The sequence below is a fragment of the Athene noctua genome, chromosome 2 (genome assembly GCF_965140245.1).
Source record: "Athene noctua chromosome 2, bAthNoc1.hap1.1, whole genome shotgun sequence".
In the NCBI taxonomy this organism is placed as follows: domain Eukaryota; kingdom Metazoa; phylum Chordata; class Aves; order Strigiformes; family Strigidae; genus Athene; species Athene noctua.
Window position 1 is genome coordinate 45,388,154 of NC_134038.1, and position 20,271 is coordinate 45,408,424.

The following is a 20,271-nucleotide window of genomic DNA, read 5'->3' on the forward strand; positions in this document are numbered from 1 at the left end:
AAGTATATCCCTGTGGGCATGAAGAATGGGAGCATATAGCACTAACAAAGCAGTAGTGGGCTTCTACCACTGAAGACAATTCATGAACATACAGAAGAAACCAGTCGTCAATCATGATATAATTTTTAGATAAAGAAATGGATAGATATCTGCTCTCCTGTTCTCTTACTTAGAAGAAAGCTCCCTCACATTTATTGTATATACACTGCCAATACCTTGTCAATCAAGCACTATCACTGACACTGACAATGTATGTGTTCATTATTTCTGGCAGTGATAATTCTATAAATATTTCAAGGTTACTTTCAAATATGAGGGAAGTAGCCTATCTAAATTCTTTATACACCCTTTTCAGAGTTACAGCATCTTTTCTGATTTATAAAGAAACCTGAGAGCTAGGTTGATCAGAGTAACTACAGATTTTTTTGCTAGCACTACCACATATTGTATGTGGGATAAAAATTACTAAAGACTAAAAAGCAAGAAACTATTTTCTACTTCCTGCAAACAATTAAGCTCTCTTAAGAATTTGCAGTAATTTAGAAGACTTTCAGGATTTTTCCCATTTTGCAATGTCAACTTCCATATTTCAATATATTTATGTTAAATTCCTTAAGTTCCTGATATGTTAGTCCACAAATTAGAAAAAAGGTGGGTTTTGATTTGTTGGTTGTTTTTGTTGTTTTTGTTGTTTTTGGTTTTTTTTTTTCCCAATATTCAGGGGTAACGTGTATTTTAAATAATAAAATTAGAGAGCTGTGAAGATCTTGATTTACTGAAGGTTGAACAGTGTCATTAAAGTAGTACGACATACTTTTCAGTAGATTAAAAAAACAACAGGTTACCGGGAAAAGTTTGCTAATTGTATTCCACACCCACTTCTTATTCTATAGAACTCTGTCCGGACTTTGAAAAAATAAATTTTACTAGGGATACTCCATACAGTTGCTGATTGATCACTGATTTCCATGATGATCCCATCCCTCACAAAAATATTCCAACAGTGGGTAGAATACAACTAACATCTATCATCTTGTTAAAATTAAGCTATTTACTTGATGAGTGACTAGTCTACAATTAATTGCTTTCTTTTAAAATACTAAGTGGCTATTTTAAGAAACAGTGCCTCTATAATAACTGTACAATCAAATTACCAAAGATAATGCTAGCCACAAATAACAATTCTTAGTAGTCCTGGAAGAGAATTAGAGCCTTATCCCCACTACGTATAAACGATTAAAAAAAAAAAAAAAAGTCAATATTAATGAAATGTAGCTGTATAAGAGATGTTTAGTTCATTACTGATAATAGAGAAGACATTGCTAAATTTACATCAAATAAAAATATTTAAAATATTTGCCCTAGTATGTGAAAAGATATAAATGCACCTAACTTCTAAAAAGTGAAGAAGGAACATATTTTTGGAAGGAACACTAATTTTGAATAAATATAGAAACATTATATCAAAAATTTTAAAAATAAATGCAGCAACTTCCTATGATTTTTTTTTTAATCATATATGAAGAGTTTGGTGAAGGTGAGATAAATTCATAGTGCTAAATCCACGGAATATTTGCCTGACAAAAATTTAACTCAGCAGTAGATCTAATATTTCTGAAGTTTAACAAGATTATACCTCCCCACCATAAACCATGGAAAAACTCCCTTAGGAAGAGATCTGTAGGTCTATGCATTTGACCTGACAATTTCTAAAGCATGGCATCCCAGATTGCAGAAAATACACACCAGACACCGTTAAAAAGATCTGCTTATTCTCTGTATCACTGAAAGGTAATAATCTGTTTTATTTCCAGAGGCTGTGCTGACTATTCAGGATAGGGTTTTTATTTTTCCATAAAGTCCTAGATTTTTAATACTTTCAAGATCTACAAAGCCTTAGATTTCAGGCATATGAATTCACCTAACTATATCAGGTTTTTATTTTAATAGTTAACAATGGATAGTGGTAACAATGTGTTGATAAAGATGTGGTATGGATTAAATAATGAAAAGCTATTTAGTATTGCTATTATTACTTCACTTATTTTTATTTTTTTATTTCATCTAGTGAACAACATTAGCTATTGATTTGTTGGTGAGCAGTGTCTAATGAAGTCATCTCTGTAACAGGAAGAAGATATGACACTGAAGAGTCTTAACTTTTCCTTATCAACATTATGGCTATATATTAAATTCCTGCTACTTTTTTAGAAATCAAATATATATTTAATGTAGAATGAGTTGATGTGAAAACAACTACACAAACTGAAATATTAAATACTGTCAATAAACTTCCTTATGCAAAGCATAAGCTTGTTAACAGTGGGATGAAGAATTAATTTACTTCTACTACAATAGCCCTATATGAAGTTAGGATATTCATGAGTGAAGTGAGACAGTCAAAAATAACAGTTATGGTTGTCTGAACCAGTAGCTGTGTGAAATAGTGCAATTAGAAGAGCTAGTGTTTCTGGAGTGACAGCATCTATATTTCCATGAAATTGCTGTAATAACTGCAAGGGGGTCATTCAAAGAAGATAATTTTATGGTGATGTGTGATATTGCTGAATAATATCTCTACATAATAATAACACTAGTCTGAATTTTTAATAATGTCTACAATGATACTGCCTTTTAATTTTATAAAACCTTTTAAAGTCACAGATCAAGAAAACATTTTTGGCCCTGGAACTTTTGAACAAAGAAGAGAAGGAGGAAGAAAATGAGACAAACGAAGAAGACCAAGGTCCACCAAGGCCAGGTCACTTGAGACCAGGTATTAAAACCAGCTCCGAAAGAACCCCAGAAGAGTCATTGTAGTGGGTGACTCCACTCTAAGGGGTGTCGAAGGCCCCATACGCAGACCAGACCCGCTTCACAGGGAAGTCTGCTGCCTCCATGGGGCCCACATCAAGGACCTCACAGCAACACTGCCTACCCTAGTGAGTCCGAAGGATTACTACCCTCTCCTGTTTTTTCAGGTAGGTAGTGATGACATCACCAGGAGAAGGCCTAAAGCAATGAAGAGAGACATCTGGTCCTTGGGAAAACTGCTTAAGGGGTCGGGGGCACAAATTGTGTTCTCCTCCATCCCTTTGGTTGAGGGGATGGATGAGGAAGATTACAGGAGAATTCAGCAGATGAACGGGTGGCTCCAAGACTGGTGTTACCATCAGGGCTTTGGATTCTTCAATCATGGGTTGGTATAGAGGGCACCTGATCTTTTGGCATTAGACGGGATGCACCCGTCCCGGAGAGGGAAGGGGATTTGGGGGCAGGAGTTAGCTGGGTTCATAGACAGAGCTTTAAACTACATTTGAAGGGGGAAGGGGCAAAGCATCAGCCCATCTGAAGCGCATGTATACCAATGCGCACATCATGGGTAACAAACAGGAGGAGCTTGTAGCCATGATGAAACAGGAAAATTATGATGTTGATGCTATTACAGAAACATGGTGGGATGTCTCCCATGACTGGAGTGTGCCAATTGATGGTTACAAGCTCTTTAGGAGGGACAGACAGGGAAGGAGGGGTGGTGGGGTGGCTCTGTATGTTAAGGACTGTTATGATTGCTTCAAGCCCAGGTGTAGTGAAGACAGGGTGGAGTGTCTTTGCGTTAGAATCAGGGGGAAGGCCAACAGGGCAGATGTTGTAGTAGGAGTCTACTATAGGCCACCCAAGCAGGACAGAGAGATGGACGAGATATTTTATAGGCACTTAGGTGAAATCTCACAATCGCTTGCCCATGTTCCTGTAGGCGACTTTAACTTCCCAGACATCTGCTGGAAATACAACATGGCAGAACAAGACCAGTCCCGGAGATACCTGTATTGTGTGGGAGACAAATTCCAGATGCAGCTGGTGAGTAAACCGACCAGAAAAGATGCCCTGCTGGATCTCCTCTTTGTGAACAGAGAAGGGCTGGTGGACGACATGGAGGTTGGAGGCCGACTAGGGCACAGCGATCATGAAATAATAGAGTTCTCTATTCTTAGAGAGGCCAGGAGAGAGCTAAGCAGGACTGACATCCTGGACTTCAGAAGGGCTGAATTTGTCTTGTTTAGGCACCTGCTTGAAAGGATCCCCTGGGAGACTCTCCTGAAGGGTATAAGGGCCCAGGAAGGCTGGGAGCTCTTTAAGAAGGAAGTGTTAACGGCTCAGGAGCAGGCGGTCCCCAGGTGCTCTAAGAGAAGCCGACGCCAGAGAAGACCACCCTGGCTGAACGGGGAGCTTTGGCTGCAACTCAGGGAGAAAAGGAGAGTTTACAGCCTTTGGAAGAAGGGGCTAGCCACACACAGTGATTACAGAGAGGCTGTGAGGCTATGGAGGGTGGAAATCAGAAGGGCTAAAGCCCAACTAGAAATTAATTTGGCCTCTGCAATCAAGGATAACAAGAAAAGTTTCTATAAGTATGTCAGTAGCAAAAGAAAGTCCAGGGAGAGTCTCCATCCCCTGCTAGATGCAGGAGGAAATTTGGTAACAAGTGACGAGGAAAAGGCTGAGGTGCTTAATGCCTTCTTTGCCTCAGTCTTTAATAGCAAGGTTAGTTGTATTGATGAAATCCACCCTCCACAGCCAGAATACAGAGACTGGGATAACGACCCGCCTACATTCCACGAGGAGACAGTCAGTGACCTACTGCATCACACACACATACACAAGTATGGGACCAGATGGGATACACCCGCGAGTGCTGAAGGAGTTGGCTGGGGTGCTTGCCAGGCTGCTTTCTATCATTTACCAGCAGTCCTGGCTGACCGGGGAGGTCGCAACTGATTGGAAATTGGCCAGTGTGACGCCCATCTATAAAAAGGGTTGGAAGGATGATCCGGGAAATTACAGGCCTGTCAGCTTGACTTCAGTGCCCAGGAAGCTGATGGAGCAGCTCATCCTGAGAACCATCACACAACACATGTGGGACAACCAGATGACCAGGCCCAGTCAGCATGGGCTTATGAAAGGCAGGTCCTGCCTGACAAACCTGATCTCCTTTTGTGACAGGGCAACCTGCTTATTGGGTGAGGGAAAGGCTGTGGATGTAATTTACCTTGACTTTATCAAGGCTTTTGACACCGTTTCCCACAGCATCCTCCTGGCAAAAATGACTGCTCGAGGTTTGGACAATCTCATACTTCGCTGGGTAAAAAACGGGCTGGACGACCAGGCCTAGAGAGTTGTGGTAAACGGAGTTAAATCCAGTTGGCACCGGTCAGGAGTGGTGTCCCCCAGGGCTCGGTTTTGGGCCACTCCTGTTTAACATTTTATTGATGATCTGGACGAGGGGATCGAGTGCACCCTCAGTCAGTTTGCAGATGACCCCAAGTTGGGTGGGAGTGTTGATCTGCTCGAGGGTAGGGAGGCTCTGCAGAGAGACCTGGACAGGCTGGAGCCATGGGCTGAGGCCAACTGGAGGAGTTTCCATAAGGCCAAATGCCGGGGGCTGCCCTTGGGCCACAACAACCCCCAGCAGCGCTACAGGCTTGGGGAGGAGTGGCTGGAGAGCTGCCAGTCACAGAGGGACCTGGGGTGTTGATTGACAGCCGGCTGAACAGGAGCCAGCAGTGTGCCCAGGGGGCCAAGAAGGCCAATGGCATCCTGGCTTGTGTCAGCAATAGCGTGGCCAGCAGGGACAGGGAAGGGATCTTACCCCTGTACTCGACACTGGTGAGGCCGCCCCTCGATTCCTGTGTTCAGTTTTGGGCCCCTCACTACAAAAAGGACATTGAGTTACTCAAACATGTCCAGAGAAGGGCAACAAAGCTGGTGAAGGGTCTGGAACACATGTCCTATGAGGAGCAGCTGAGGGAACTGGGGGTGTTTAGTCTGGAGAAGAGGAGGCTGAGGGGAGACCTCATCGCCCTCTACAGCTCCCTGAAAGGAGGTTGCAGAGAGCTGGGGATGAGCCTCTTTAACCAAGCAATAAGCGACAGAACAAGAGGGAATGGCCTCAAGTTGTGCCAGGGAAAGTTTAGACTGGATATTAGGAAGCATTTCTTTCCAGAATGGGTTGTTAGGCATTGGAATGGGCTGCCCAGGGAGGTGGTGGAGTCCTCATTCCTAGAGGTGGGTCAAGACCTTCAAGATTAGGGTCAATTTGGAGCTTAAGAATATGCTGTAGGTGGGAACTGTGCTAGGAGAACGGTTGGACTAGATGATCTTCAGGGTCCTTTCCAACCTAGATGATTCTGTGATTTGAGCAAATGCTGAAGTCTCTCTCAATATATTCAGGAAAGCACTTAATCGTGAAGTCCCTCTGACTTCAGTAAGTATTCCTTCCCAAATAAGACTGTAAATACCCTCTTAAGTTACCAATTACATTTACCCAGCAATGAATTCATAAAGATTTAAATCAGAAGACTTATATACTCCCCAAGATCCGTGTTCTGCTGAACTGGAGCAAATTCCACTCTTCAGTGTGTTTTAAATGAAAATTCAGTTCTTTGATAAATACCTTGAATTAAAAACATCTGGGGGAAAAAAAAATAAAGTAGAAGCCACCGTCATAGCCACTGTGCAGAGTTACACAATGCATTGTATCAAGTCCATCAACAGATACCACAACATGCATTTTGGTACCATCACATAAAGACCCAAAGCTAGAAGGCTCAATGCATGCACACAACTGTCTTGAATTTTTTTATTTAAAAATGAACTGGTGTATTCAGTAAAAGCCATGTAGTCAATACAGAATATTTGCATTAAAACCACATCACTGTATGTGGAGTTTTTAATGCCTATGATCTAATATTTATCACAGTATTTGCCAACTATGAAGGTTAATCAACAAATATAATAGTAAAAGCTACCAAAGCTTTTTTTCCTTCAGAAAATTTATCTTATTGATATACAGAGTTTTATAACAACAGTTCCTATTCAGGCTGAGCAACTCAAAGTATACTTCAGACCAGTTTGACACTACCACAGCTGTAGGTTTTAATTTTTTGCAGTCAGGTTCCAGGACCTGTGTTAGATATTTAGATACAAATTCAAATGGGCTGCACACTAGAACTGGGAGCCTCCTCAAACAAGGCAAAAGGACATGCAGAGCAGAACGGTGCACATGCTGAGGATGCAGGAAGACGTGCCCTTCTATTCAGAACCCTCTTCTGCATGTAAATTGCTAGGGGTGCTGTTTTAAAAAAGTACAAAGTGATGCAGTAAGATTAGTAGTTACAGTGAAGATACTCTATTGAGCCTACCACTAAGCAATTATTCTGAAAAGTGGCAGATAGAGGTTTATAGTTTCTCAAGATGACACATGAGTTTAATCGAGGTAGCACTTACTCAGTGAATGCTCCAGCTACTAAGGCACTATACAAAAGATCATTACAGAGCAACATACATAGAGATTCAGGGTTTGATGCTTTTTGACAAGTCCCATCAGACTGACCACTTAGAAACAAAATTATTCTTGATTCCAAGTGACAGCACTTGTTTAAACTAGACCAGCAGGTGGTTTATCAGACAGACAACAGCGTACCAGTCACTGTATAGCTATATTCAGGCTTCCTTCATTGATCCCTGCCCTGTTTCCACAGGCTCATGGGCGTTACACACAGAGGTAGCAGAAAATGCAACTTCAAGACTCCTGTATAAAGCATTAGTAGAAAACTAAGAGATCCACCTTTAAAAATAGATTTTACCATGTTTCAAGCCTACATGCAAAGTGGGCCATTTATATTAGATGACACTAAGAGACATCTACAGAGTCAGAGTTTCTTTCATAGGAAATCACTAAAATAATCAGACGTAAGAAAAATATGTAAGTGTAATGAAGACGTAGGAGGAAAAGATTAATTTCACAAATAATTTATTGGACATATAATTAACTCACACACAAAAAAAAATCATCAGGCAATAGATGACCAAATACAGGCCACACAGAGGACACAGATTCCTGTCAGTTCTTTCTTCAATGCAGCTCTCCAAGGTAAAAAAATAATATTGTCACTTCAGTGATATATTTGGATATATTCAGTGATATAAGGTAGAAAAAAAAAATCTGTTTTTAAACTTTTAAGTCTACCACTTGTGGAATGCAGTACTATAGTGGTTTAAACCTGGCTGGCAGCCAAACACCATGCAACCACTCTCCCACTCACCCTCCACCTGTAGAGGTTAAGGGAGACTCATAAATTGAGATAAAAACAGCTTAATAGTTGTAATAAAATAAAACAATAACAATAATAGAAAGTACAAATGTAATGCACAATGCAATTACTCACCACCCACCAACTGATACCGAGCGAACTGAAAAATCCAAGATCCTGAAACTGCAACCCTGGAAGCAAGAGAGAACCCCCTCCCCTTCCCAGCTCACCCTCCCTTATATACTGAGCACGACACTGCATAATATGGAATATTTCATCGGCCAGTTTGGGTCTGCTGCTCTGACACTGCTCCTTCACAGCTTCTTGAACACCTGTGCACAGGCATGACATGGGGAGTGGGAAAGTCCTTGATCTTTTAGCAACAACTGAAAACATCAGTGTATTACCAGCATTATTCTCACACCAAATCCCATACTGAATCCAAAACACAGCACTATTCTAGCTACTAAGAAGAAAAATGAACTCTATCCCAGCCAAAATCAAGATAAGTACTTACAAATTTGTCTAAAAGATATGATGACAGCTTTCTGGAAATCTTTAAACTTTCTTATGCTACAGAATCAACACTAAAATGTTTGGTAATCTTTCGATCAGAATAGCAATAGACTGCACTTAATGTTTGGTAATCTTTCAATTAGAATAGCAATTGACTGCAATTATTGTTTAGTCACATGTTCATCATTTCAAAAGTAATATAGGAGTGCCTTGCAAAAGCTATCAATGCAGATACCTGAGGAAAAAAAATTATGAAAGTAAAAGCCTGACAGGAAAAGTCTGCAGCATTTTCCTGTTCTTTCAATAATTCTAGTATCATTAATAAATATCATCCACAAAAAGTATTGCTGTAAGTGCTTCATTTGCATTTTTATGTCATGTACCCTAATTTTGAATTCTGTTTCACTAAAGACTGCACTTACTGGTCATCACGGTTCATATTAAATAATTAGAAGGCCATTACTCTAATACAGAAACTATCAAAAGAAAGGAGTTAGAACCTGTTAAAATTTCAAGTCTATCAAAGTTGGGAACGCCAATAGGTAGGGGACACCATAGGTCCTTGAACTGAAACATTACATACCATATTCTGGGAAAGGAAGAATACTCATTCCCTATATAGATTCCAACTCCAATATATTATTAATCGTGATCTATCAGTATATTCTTTGAGTCACCCCAGCTGAGCTTCAGATTGTTGATTATAATGTAAATGTTCATTGTAATTTCTAACAATGGGTCTTGCTAATGTTTTCCAACCTATATTCCATGGACTACTATTGGTCCGGGACTGTGGTCCATAGAAGTAATAAATACACAAAGATGCATTTTTTAGCTGTTCAGCTCTACATGATATGCAGTTACATATGACAAGAAAATACCTATGAAAACACAAAAACCCAGAAGACATCAACCCAAACTCTTTCAAAGTTTCATGAGAATTTTCAGAGTATCTATATGTTGTGAGTACATACGGCTCTACTCTAGGATTACTCAGCTACAATAGTCGTTATACAGTCTTAAGAAGTCCTCCACTTTAAACTCTCAAAGCTGTTCTACATTTTGAATGTTATTACATATTCAGCTGCTGTGTACCTACTATCTTTCTGAGCCAATTCATGAACACATATTTTTGTAGTTAAATATTTAATGAGTTCCAAAACAGCTGGCTAAGAGGAACAGGCAAATCCCTTAATAATACTGAAAATGTTAGAAATACCATTACAACTGTTCCTAGTGTGATTGAAACTAGACAGTATTTACTCTCCATTTTCTCAAAAGATATGAAATAGGAAACTTGAATTCTTTTAGTCAACACAAAACGTTCAGATATTTTTCTAATTGTAAATTAGAACTCTGTGAGACTGATAAAATCACCACCATGCATTTAGGTAAACTACTCAACCCCACCCTCATTCAAATATAAGTCCATAAGCCTAATTCTGGTTTCAACTAGGTGTATTAACATGTATATTTCATCTTCTACCAATACTACACACTTTCCTTGCAACTGTATATATTTGGGTAAACCTTTCACTGGTATGATAGCTCAGAAATTTACACAGGAACCAGATTTTGTCTGGGATCAATTTCACTGACACTATCCAAATCAAATATTGACCGAAGCTGCTTTGGGAGAAATGTGCGATCCTCTTACTAAACAAAACAAAACTCCTACTGAAATTAAAGAAGTACTTATACCACTTTTATAATAGCATCTACTGATGTCTACACAGCTTTGCCAAAAGGTTGCATTGTACCCTGTGTGTGCTGGTGTGTACAGCCAGATGAACAATAGGCTATCCCATCAGTCTACAGATGATTTCTTATTTAAAACACAAGGATTTTAAACTTCATAATAACTGGAAACCATCTGTGACAGTAGGCTATGGTGAGATTGTGGTGCATTTTTTTTCCTCTCAACTACATCTTATGGAGAATATTCAAAAAAAGCCATCAACACCTGTAGAACATTAAGCAATCTCCAGAGTCTTTGCACATTTATCTTCAAGGATTCATGACATAAAAATTCAAAGATTTTTTTCTTTTAAGCAAAATCTAGGCCATATTTTAATACACAGTTAATATGTTGAAATTCCTCCTACTTATCATATCTGCACAACATCCTTGAAAAATCTATCTGTATTACTCATGCAAATAGTATCATTTTAGTCCAATATAAAAAAAAGTGGTACGAATAAGGCAGAATCATAATTTAGTAAGTCTCTGGAGGCTACCAATCAATTCTTGGTTTTGCTCTTCTCTAAGAAGAATCTCAGATAGGAACAAATGGCTAAAACAATCTTTAAATGAAAGCAGAGAATTTAATAAGAGATATTCTTTTAGAATTAAAAAAAAAAAAAAAAAAAAGATTATTTAGGGTGTACTATACTATAACATATACCATAATGAATATTCCAACACAGATTTCCCTGACATATCTTTAAGGAATTTTTGAATTACCATCCAGTAATCTGCAAAAAGACAGGCTATACTGGAATGACACTTCCTGGTGATAAGAGCTGACACAGAAACACTCAGTGCTGGATACAGGCCAAAGCTTCAGTCATGAAATAAAATAATAATACCAATATACTTTATGTAGAAATTAAGATCTTGCTTGTGGCCCGCAGGTATTATGCCTACAGTGCATGATAATGCATTTACTATTATAGAAAAAAAAGTAAGTATACTGTATAAGCTATCCAACACTGTATGACAACACAACAGATACCAGCAGATAATTATAAACTGAACTAAAGAAAAATGTTGTGTATGGCCTCTCAAAATCAATAGCCATATTTCAGTAATTAGCCAGGAAAACCTTACAAGAATTACTTAGTCATTAGGAATCTCCATCCTCTATACAACAGTCATATAAAATATTCAGCATAATGAAAAATACTAAAGACATTATCCATGTTACATGAAGAAAAATATCATCAGCTGTATTTACAGAATAAACCAAACCGTTGCATATTTATCTGTATGATTCCTAGAATACTCAGCTACAACTGAAATTAATATCACTAGAAATCCTTTTATGAATGGATACATATTTTTCTTTTCCTAGAAGATATTATGCTAAAGGCAAAAAGCTACAGATAGAAGTTTTTGCTTTTTCAACAGTATTTTTTTTAATAGAGAAAAATCAAAGCAAAGTTGAAAGTGGAAATGTTTTTTTCCAGCTGTAACAGAAACTAGCCAATAACTTGGATTTAACATCTCCAAATTTTTCAGGTAATATGTTTTCCTCAATAGGAGGAAATAATACCAACCAAATTATTAATTTCAAAAGATTTGGTGTTCTTTCTTTTCACAGTTGATCATCCTGCACTTTTTTTTTTTTTTTTTTTCCCATTATAGCAATGAACTTAAAGGGTCTGAGTCTTCTAGCCCTGATTATTAAAACAATGAAACTGCTTGCTTATCTATTAAATATATAAGAATCCCCTGCTGTTCAGTCAAACTGTGCCCACACTTCAAATTTACCAGGATAAGGGGTCTCACAGTTGAGTTCTATATGAAATTTCTAACACATTTACTAAATGAATACAGGTTTTTATGTATGCAATTCGTGAAATTAGTCATATGCAAAATGCATACACATTACTAAACCACATAACATGTCAGCTATTGTTTCTGTTCCTAATGCCTGAGAAGTCATAGAGTTGACACACCATTTTGAAGTACATTCTCAATTTTTAAAATTTTTATATACAGACATAGGTCTAAGATTGTTGAAAACATGGCTTGAATATTATATCTGACCGAGCAGAGCCTCAATTTTTAGGAAAAAGAAAGATCAGTTCCAGAATAAGAGTTTGCTCAACTAATCCCATTGCAAGGCTGGGGTCAAACACACAGCTAGTGGCAAATTTCACATTTACATATTCAATATAAAATTTGCTGTTGGCAAATATGACCTTAACATTTACTTTTAATGAATAGTCACACTAATCAAGCACCAGCATATAAATGCTCATGAAAAATGAATATAAAATGGTCTTAAAGAGTTTGAAATCAAATTTTAATTCCAAATTTGCATAAATATTAATGTACAAGCCTACTCTTATTTGTTCAGTTCTAAATGTTATCAACTCCACAATGACATAAAGAATAATTCTTCAACAAATTTGTATTTGAAGTAATGTTTTAGATCAATATATGCAGTTAACGCTGCTAAACTTCTCAGCAGCTCAGGATCTAATCTCTGAAAAAGATATTTTAGTACTTCAGGGAACGTTCTTAGTGGTAAGTTTCCAGCTGAGAAAACACGTAAGAACATACTTTCATGTCATTTAATATAATGGCAGCCTTTCTGCTAAAGAATATTCACTGCATCTAGCTGAAGTTGAGAAAATAACTTTGTTCCTCATAAATATTTGTAAAAAAGAAAGTCCCCAATTAATTAAAATACTTAAATTAATACTTTTGTGAAAGCACATACATATTTTGCTGGACTGTGATCCAACATAGTTTTCCTGTAATATGAAATTTTCACAAGTAATATTGTCTCAATATTTTTAGGATAATTTTCATCAGCATCTAAATTTTAAGTGTCTTCACAAAACTGAGTTTGGAGGTACACAGACTGGATATTAATTAACTGGAGGACATTTTCAGATATTTGGGGGGGAAAAAAAAAAAGAGATAAACATATTATTCCAAAGAAGTAAAAACACTAATTTGTATTTCAGCATAATGATGAAAATGTGCTGAATTACAAGTTTAATCGGTTTATAGAATGAGGTCTTAATGATTTTCCAAGTTAAGCATAAATCTGATATATTCATCCAAAAATGATCAGGCTACTTATCCCATTGCAACCTTTAGTTTACCTTTTCTTATTTTCTTAATTAGGCAATAACCCCACAGAAATCCGTTCTTGGCAGTTAATTACCATTTGAGACTAAAAAATCTTATTAAAAACATAATTTATGGACTGTTATATAGACTGGATGTGTTTTCTGAAGCAAAAATTGCAACATCAACAAGAAAATAAAACCAAAATGCTTTGTAAAATTATGTAATGTTGCTGCTAGGTGAACAGGTCATATCAAAAATGAATGCCCAGATTACAAGCCTGGCTTTTAGAAAGTCTATGACCCTAAAACCTTAATAATTCTGGTTTAACATTTTTTTTATGTGCTGACAGATTCTACCAAAATGTAGAAAATAGCCAAAACAGTGCTGATGCTACGTAACTCAGACCTATCTAAGGAACACCTATACAGAAAGATGATTCAAAAAGGCATGATCTCATTTAGATAACACTTTCCTACTGAGATACAAAGATTTTGATATCTTCCGGGATATTAAAGGCTGTAGTCATAGCAATAAAAGTAAAAATTTAAATGTCTTGGATATGCCAAATTCCAAAGCTCCCAGTATTTTAATCGGAAAAAAATAATACTTTGTCTCACAGACGATTTGTTGTTGCCATTGTTGTGCAGGTGATTCATTTTACTCTAAAACCTCACATTGATTGATGGAATGATATTTCTTGTAGTCTGCCAAACCTTGTAATCTTTCAGGGTGAAAGATGTTTAAACAAAAGATTTTATCTGTTAGCATTCATTATGGTAAATGCTAGCTCTCACCAATACTTCTCTCTGCAGTCAGTGATTCAGAAATAATACATTATGACCTGAAGCGCACAGGAGATTTTGAATGTGTTTTGTATTAGATTTTTCATGTAAATATGACTGAAAAAAAAGATATCAAAAACCCTTTAAAATGGCTAAGATATGGTGAAGATTTTATGAAACATGTCTGTCTGTCTATCCATTTAAAATGTAAATACACTATACTCAGATTTGTACAGGAAGGGTAGCATTTCAGGGAGTCTAGAAATATCCTCAGTACTTTTCACTGCACACCAACATGTTAAAATATGCAAGTTTTTTTATGTAGAGCATTTCCCTGAACTTTCCTTTTAACAGTTCAGCATAATTAGAACCTTTGAAATATTGTGAGTCAGTATTGGCTTGACAAGGGCATGTGAAGTGGAATAGAGCTATGTACATTTGCTAGAACTCATTTAAAGATATATGCCATTATACTGGTAATGCTGTTTCAGCCTGAGCAGTCATGTTTCTCATTTTGCTCAGAAAAGTACAAACAGCACTGGGAGGCAACAACTCCTCCAGGTCTCTGCATGAAAATCTAACAAACGAGTAACCTTTGTCATTTTTAATGGAAGAGTTTCTTCCCTCTGTAACCACACCTGCACCAAAGTTTTTCTTGTGGTCTGTGAACCTCTTACTACTGCAAGCTGTTTTACTAGCCAAAGTCTTGCAAAAGAGCTAACGGGAAACAGGTAGTACCAAATTGAAATTATAGAAAGATACCAGTACTATCAGGATAAAAGAAAAAAAATGTATACATCTAGAAATAGGCCCAGTGCTCACAAACAGATACCAAAACAGCAGTACCATACTGTACCATACTAGTGGTTGAGAAGTATGGGGTGGGCCATCTGGAAACCTCCATGTATTTGGCTGGAACAGTCCAACACTGGATACTATTGAAAAATATATAGAGTCCATTCTCCTTTCCTCTTCCTCCTCCACCGAACAAACTGTCAAAAGACAAAGACCCATTGTAGAGAAAAAAAAAAAAAAAAAAAAAAAAGACCTAAAAATATGTACAGGTGTTAGATAACCCCTGGATAAAAAGTTTCTTCTTGGTACCCATCTGATTTTACTATAGCCAGATCAATGACAATTCTGAAGATTTAAATCAGATATTGTGACTGCTGAAAAAATGTCAGAAGACTCTATGTGTGTGCACATTTGCACTTCTTTGAGCACACCTTTTATTTATGACTCCTTCTGGCTAGCTACATCAGTATACATGCTCTGTTTTGTCCAATCTGCTCTCTTGGGCCCATGTCAAGCCATAAGAAATATAGAGGTTGCCTATTAGAGGTGAACATTTGCTTTCAGTCTATACCACACGGTTGTTACCTGTTTAAAGAAAACATAGTTGTTGCCAGTTGGACAGTATTTTCTAGTCCTTATGGGTAAAAGAAATTTTTTTAATAGTGACCGTGGAAGATAATTTTCATGACTAAAGAAGGTTTCATTTTTTCTACATTAAATTGGAGTGGTTTGTGTATGTTTATTTCCTCTGCCATTTGGAGGCTTTTGATGCTCTCTAGTCTCACTCAATTATTATGAAGTAATTAGTCTAAGTAAAACAAAAAACTCAAAAAACTAGCCAAAGTGGACTATGCTTTTTCAAATATAAACCACACAGAAACAGATTTAAAGTAATTGGGATTCTGGTGGTCTACCAGGGACCCAAACCCATTTTCTTATTTTTTAATTATTATACAGTATTACATCAATACACAGCAAAGAAAAAATTGAGTCCCTGTACCGAAGTCAAACTGTGGAATGGTTCCACAACTGGAAGATTTTGTGCAGAATGAAATCTTTCAAAAAGTCTTCTGTAAAACACACACACATACAAATAAGCATGAAAATATTCGTATTTGCTTCCTAAGGAAGCAAAGAAACCCAGCCTTTACAGTAAAATATCAATGTAAACAAGGTCACAAACGAAGCATGTCTGATGGCACACACTTTAAATCCACTGCTCAATTGTCTTTGCAGCTCAGGCATTCAGCTTTAATAGACCTGCATGACAAAGGAGGAACCAATGGCAGTTACTTAAAGGATGTTGCACTGTAACTTGTGATTCAGTCTTTATCCCACTAAACCCTAATGGATTTTTGCTTTGAGGACTGTATCTATGTAATAAGGAAATAACAATCATATAGACTTGGTAGTATTCATGCCAGCTTATTTTACTCCCTTCTATTAAAACTCAGTAATACTGATGAGTAGTTTTAAAAGATGAAATCTTAATAAACTGACTAATATATCCACAGGTATCTTGAGAAAAAGAAATGAAAATATAAATTAAGAAGACAGGCAACAGATTATTTTAAAAGTCTAAAATCATAGTGCTTGAATAAATTCAAGCCTTTACTGAGTTTGGCACAAAAATGAATTATGTAAACACTAAAAAACATAGCTAGAACCAGATCAGAAAAGCAGACGAATACATATTAAGAATACTGCTCCAGGAGATATCTTAATCCAAGGAATTTTCACCACACAGGAAAAAACTATTTGCATCTGCTAGGTTCTTTTCTACTTGATGTAAACTTATTTCAACATTGTAAATACATTGCAACAGATGTTTTCATTAATCGCACCAGGGTAGCTAAGGTGACATTAGTGCTTTTTAAATTAACCAAATCTCAACAGAAAACAGCAGCTGTATGGAAAAAGTAATAACTTGGACTCATCTTACCAAGGAAATACTGGATTTCCAAAAAGTTTACATTTCACTTTTTCAAATTCAAAAATTTCAAATTGCAGATTGATTATGGTCTTCTCATAGAAGAGACAAATATGCAAATCCATTCTTTAAAGTTGCAATTCATTCTAGAGAGGAAAGGATTAAATGGCTGTATAACTATGAGTTATACAGTACAGGATCTCTGCCACATAATATGAGTAGGTGGTAAATTGTATTTGCAGGTTGCTGTTATCACTATCACCAGACAGCACAATATTAATACAAAGATTCTTCTCCATAACAGATTCTGAAGTATGTCGTGTAATTCAGTGAGCTAAATCTGATAATAGTCTAGGTCTCTGTTTCACAGTTAGCACAAAGATAACTTTAAAACATAATTTACCAAAAGACACATTTGCAGAGTCAAGATGGAGTGAGATTTCAGATCATTTGGTTTCTAGTCCTGTCTTACAAATACAATATATTTGTTCTTCCTCCTAAAAACACTTACGAAAAACATTACCAAAACTATTCATAATGGGTTGTAAAATGAGTTTGAATGAAACCAGAGTTTCAAAACAAAAAAATCAGAATAAGAGTTTCATCAGTGCTGCATATTGTGGCTAGCTCTACATAAAATCCACCAAAGTCTAAATATCTATGCTGTCTTGATACCTACCTACATTTACCTGTTGCTTTTCAAGGAATACATGAATGCCACATTAACTGACACATACAAATTATCATTTTCTATTAGAAACATTCCCTGAATTTTCCTCAAATACAAGAAATAAGAAATTATTTCATATTGACATTAATTTAATTCTATTTTTATTTCCTAAGAGAAAAATGGATGCTGAGCCAGAAGCTATATCCCCAGTGATATATAACCATAGCCCTTCGTACTACCTGAGATGCTTTATTCTCAATGTTAAGAACAGAGACATAATCTTAAACATATCACTGTTCATTTGACTGAAAATTTTTCTTCTCCCTGGGACCTAGATGATTTGGTGCACTTAGAACCCTGAAAACAGTAAGAGCAGTAGATTCAACACAAAATTTTTGGTAATATGCAACTGAGTTGACTCATATTCTACTACTCTGAGCCACTCAGTAGTAGCTCAAGGGAAGCAGCTCACAGCAGTCCTCTCACTCTCTCCCAAAATTTTGTCCATTGTTAGTGATATAGTGGCTAGACCCAGAACCACAAAAAATGTCCGTATGTGCTGTAAGAGAAGCATTACATTGGTGATTGCCTATCTAGCTTTGTTTATATTTGGACAATAAATGGAAGTAAGGGCTAAAGTTACATTAGTTTCCAGACTACAAATAGATTAGTTTCCAGCCTTATGAATAATCATATGCATTGTGAGCCCTTAAAAGACTAGTCATGTGGATTGACAAGTTATGCATTGTTAGACCATATTAATTAGACAGAAGGCTAAACTCGTAGGTCTTTCTATGCATAATCCTAATTTCAGCCTTTAAAAAGTCTTGTTGTAAAATGTAGAGTCTACTGGAAAAAGGAATAATTAATAAATCCAGAGTAGAAAGAGCACAAACTCATGTAAATTAAAAGATCTAATGGACTATCCTTACCTCTAAATTCAAGTTCATACTGCATTTTTGGAGTCAAATTGCCAGTATGTTGAGAGATACTTTTTAAGAGAATTGCTTTTTTTTTTTTTCCTCAACCTCCTCCCATGGTGATACTTCACCACAGAGAGCATATATTTATTTTACCATAGGAGAGAACTATGACTGAAGCAATGTTATGTTGTATTCAGATGGGAGTTTTTACAACCCAGGACAAACAACAAACTGATATTCAGCCGCTGAAAGAAACTCATAATGTGTTTTCATGATATGAATAATATTCTTGCCTTCTACAAGCAGAAAACTAAGTTCAAAATTAAGTCATTTTCCCAAAGCTACAAAAAAAATCAGAAAGGAACGGTGTAGAGGACTCCAGTAAGGTATAGGAAGAACTGATTAAACCTATCTATTCTGTTTTATAAGAGTCTTATCTGTCTGTCTGTCTATCTATCGATCTATCTGCCTACCTATGTATCTACCTATTTTTCAGATTCAGACTTCATATTATAGTATATTTCTTGGGTAACAGGATCTGTGCATCACTGAATACTTTATCACCAGATCTAATAACTAATGGAAGACAATAAAAACACTTATGGACCCTCCTTTGTGTCAAGACAACTAAGTGCACTAGATATTGGGGGAAAATCCTCCCTACTATGAAAGACAGCACTAACGTGATTAAACTACTTAATTTTAAAATTCAAATAATTTTATATGCGTAGTATAGTTGTCAGTAAAGCATGGTGAAATATCAGGGCCAACTAATCATCAGTGTAATACAACAGGCTGCAGTGATTATGCCACACATGTTTTCATTGGAGAACTATGAAGATATGACATATGCTTAAAATATTTCTGCAAGCAGCAAGAAGTTTTGGATCTAGAAAAAGAATGAACACTCATCAGATGCACACTGTAGATACAAGTCTGAATTTTCTATGGGCATCTTCAACTTTACACACTGAAAAAAAAATTCCATGCTGGTTTAAATATTTTCTAAGACATTAAGACAACCCAGAACACTAATATATTCTCATTTAATACGATACCTTCTAAATCTTGCTTAGTTATGGAAGAAATCAGAAAGAAACAAAGCTCTGATTTCATGTACCTTGCATAGCCATTTGAAAAGAACCTAGATTGATGGATTGAAAATTAAGTTTCCACTACTATTCAACTCCCTGCTGTGAGCAACTATGCACCACATACTTCCTATTTTCTCTGTTACCTTGATATTAGAGTTACAGATCCTGTATTTGATAAAGACCCTGAAAGACAGAAGTGCTAGAACAATTTAAACTGCAAAGGGCATGCGGCAGACGAATTCCCACCTGTAACTCCTGTTGGCAGACCACTTGATGTACTTGCCCTTTACTCAGGGCTATGCCTAAACTCACAAATTACTGCAAAATGCAAAACCATATCTATCATTACTATAACAGGCTCTACAACAAATTTACCCCACAAATATATAACATATGATAGTGAATGTTTCTAAATAAAAATAGATTATCAGAGTTCATTTACTTTGGGTTTTATATTTATTTTATATTTTATAACTCCTCTGCATATTTTAGTTTATAAAATGTCATATGGACATTAAATATTGCTCTATATTTATTATTCTTAATAATTATTATTAGAACACATATTTAATTTAAAATTTATCTGCTTCTTAAGCTCCTAAAACACTTGCACTACACAAACACACATTCAAAATTTGTAAGACACACATTTTTCATTATTA

At 36.5% G+C, this 20,271-nt stretch overlaps 1 protein-coding gene across 5 annotated transcripts in view; it reads right to left on the bottom strand.

Moving 5' to 3' along the window:
• Positions 1–20,271, bottom strand: part of SNTG1 (syntrophin gamma 1) — a 357,499-nt gene that overhangs the window by 120,601 nt on the left and 216,627 nt on the right. For 2 of the 5 annotated variants that reach the window (XM_074898983.1, XM_074898982.1), the window contains one exon: positions 15,054–15,189. The exons of 2 other annotated variants lie outside the window; for them this stretch is intronic. In XM_074898983.1, the coding sequence (XP_074755084.1) occupies positions 15,054–15,189 (136 nt within the window). The remainder of the gene's footprint in view (positions 1–15,053; positions 15,190–20,271) is intronic. One more of the 5 variants, XM_074898984.1, reaches the window with a different exon arrangement.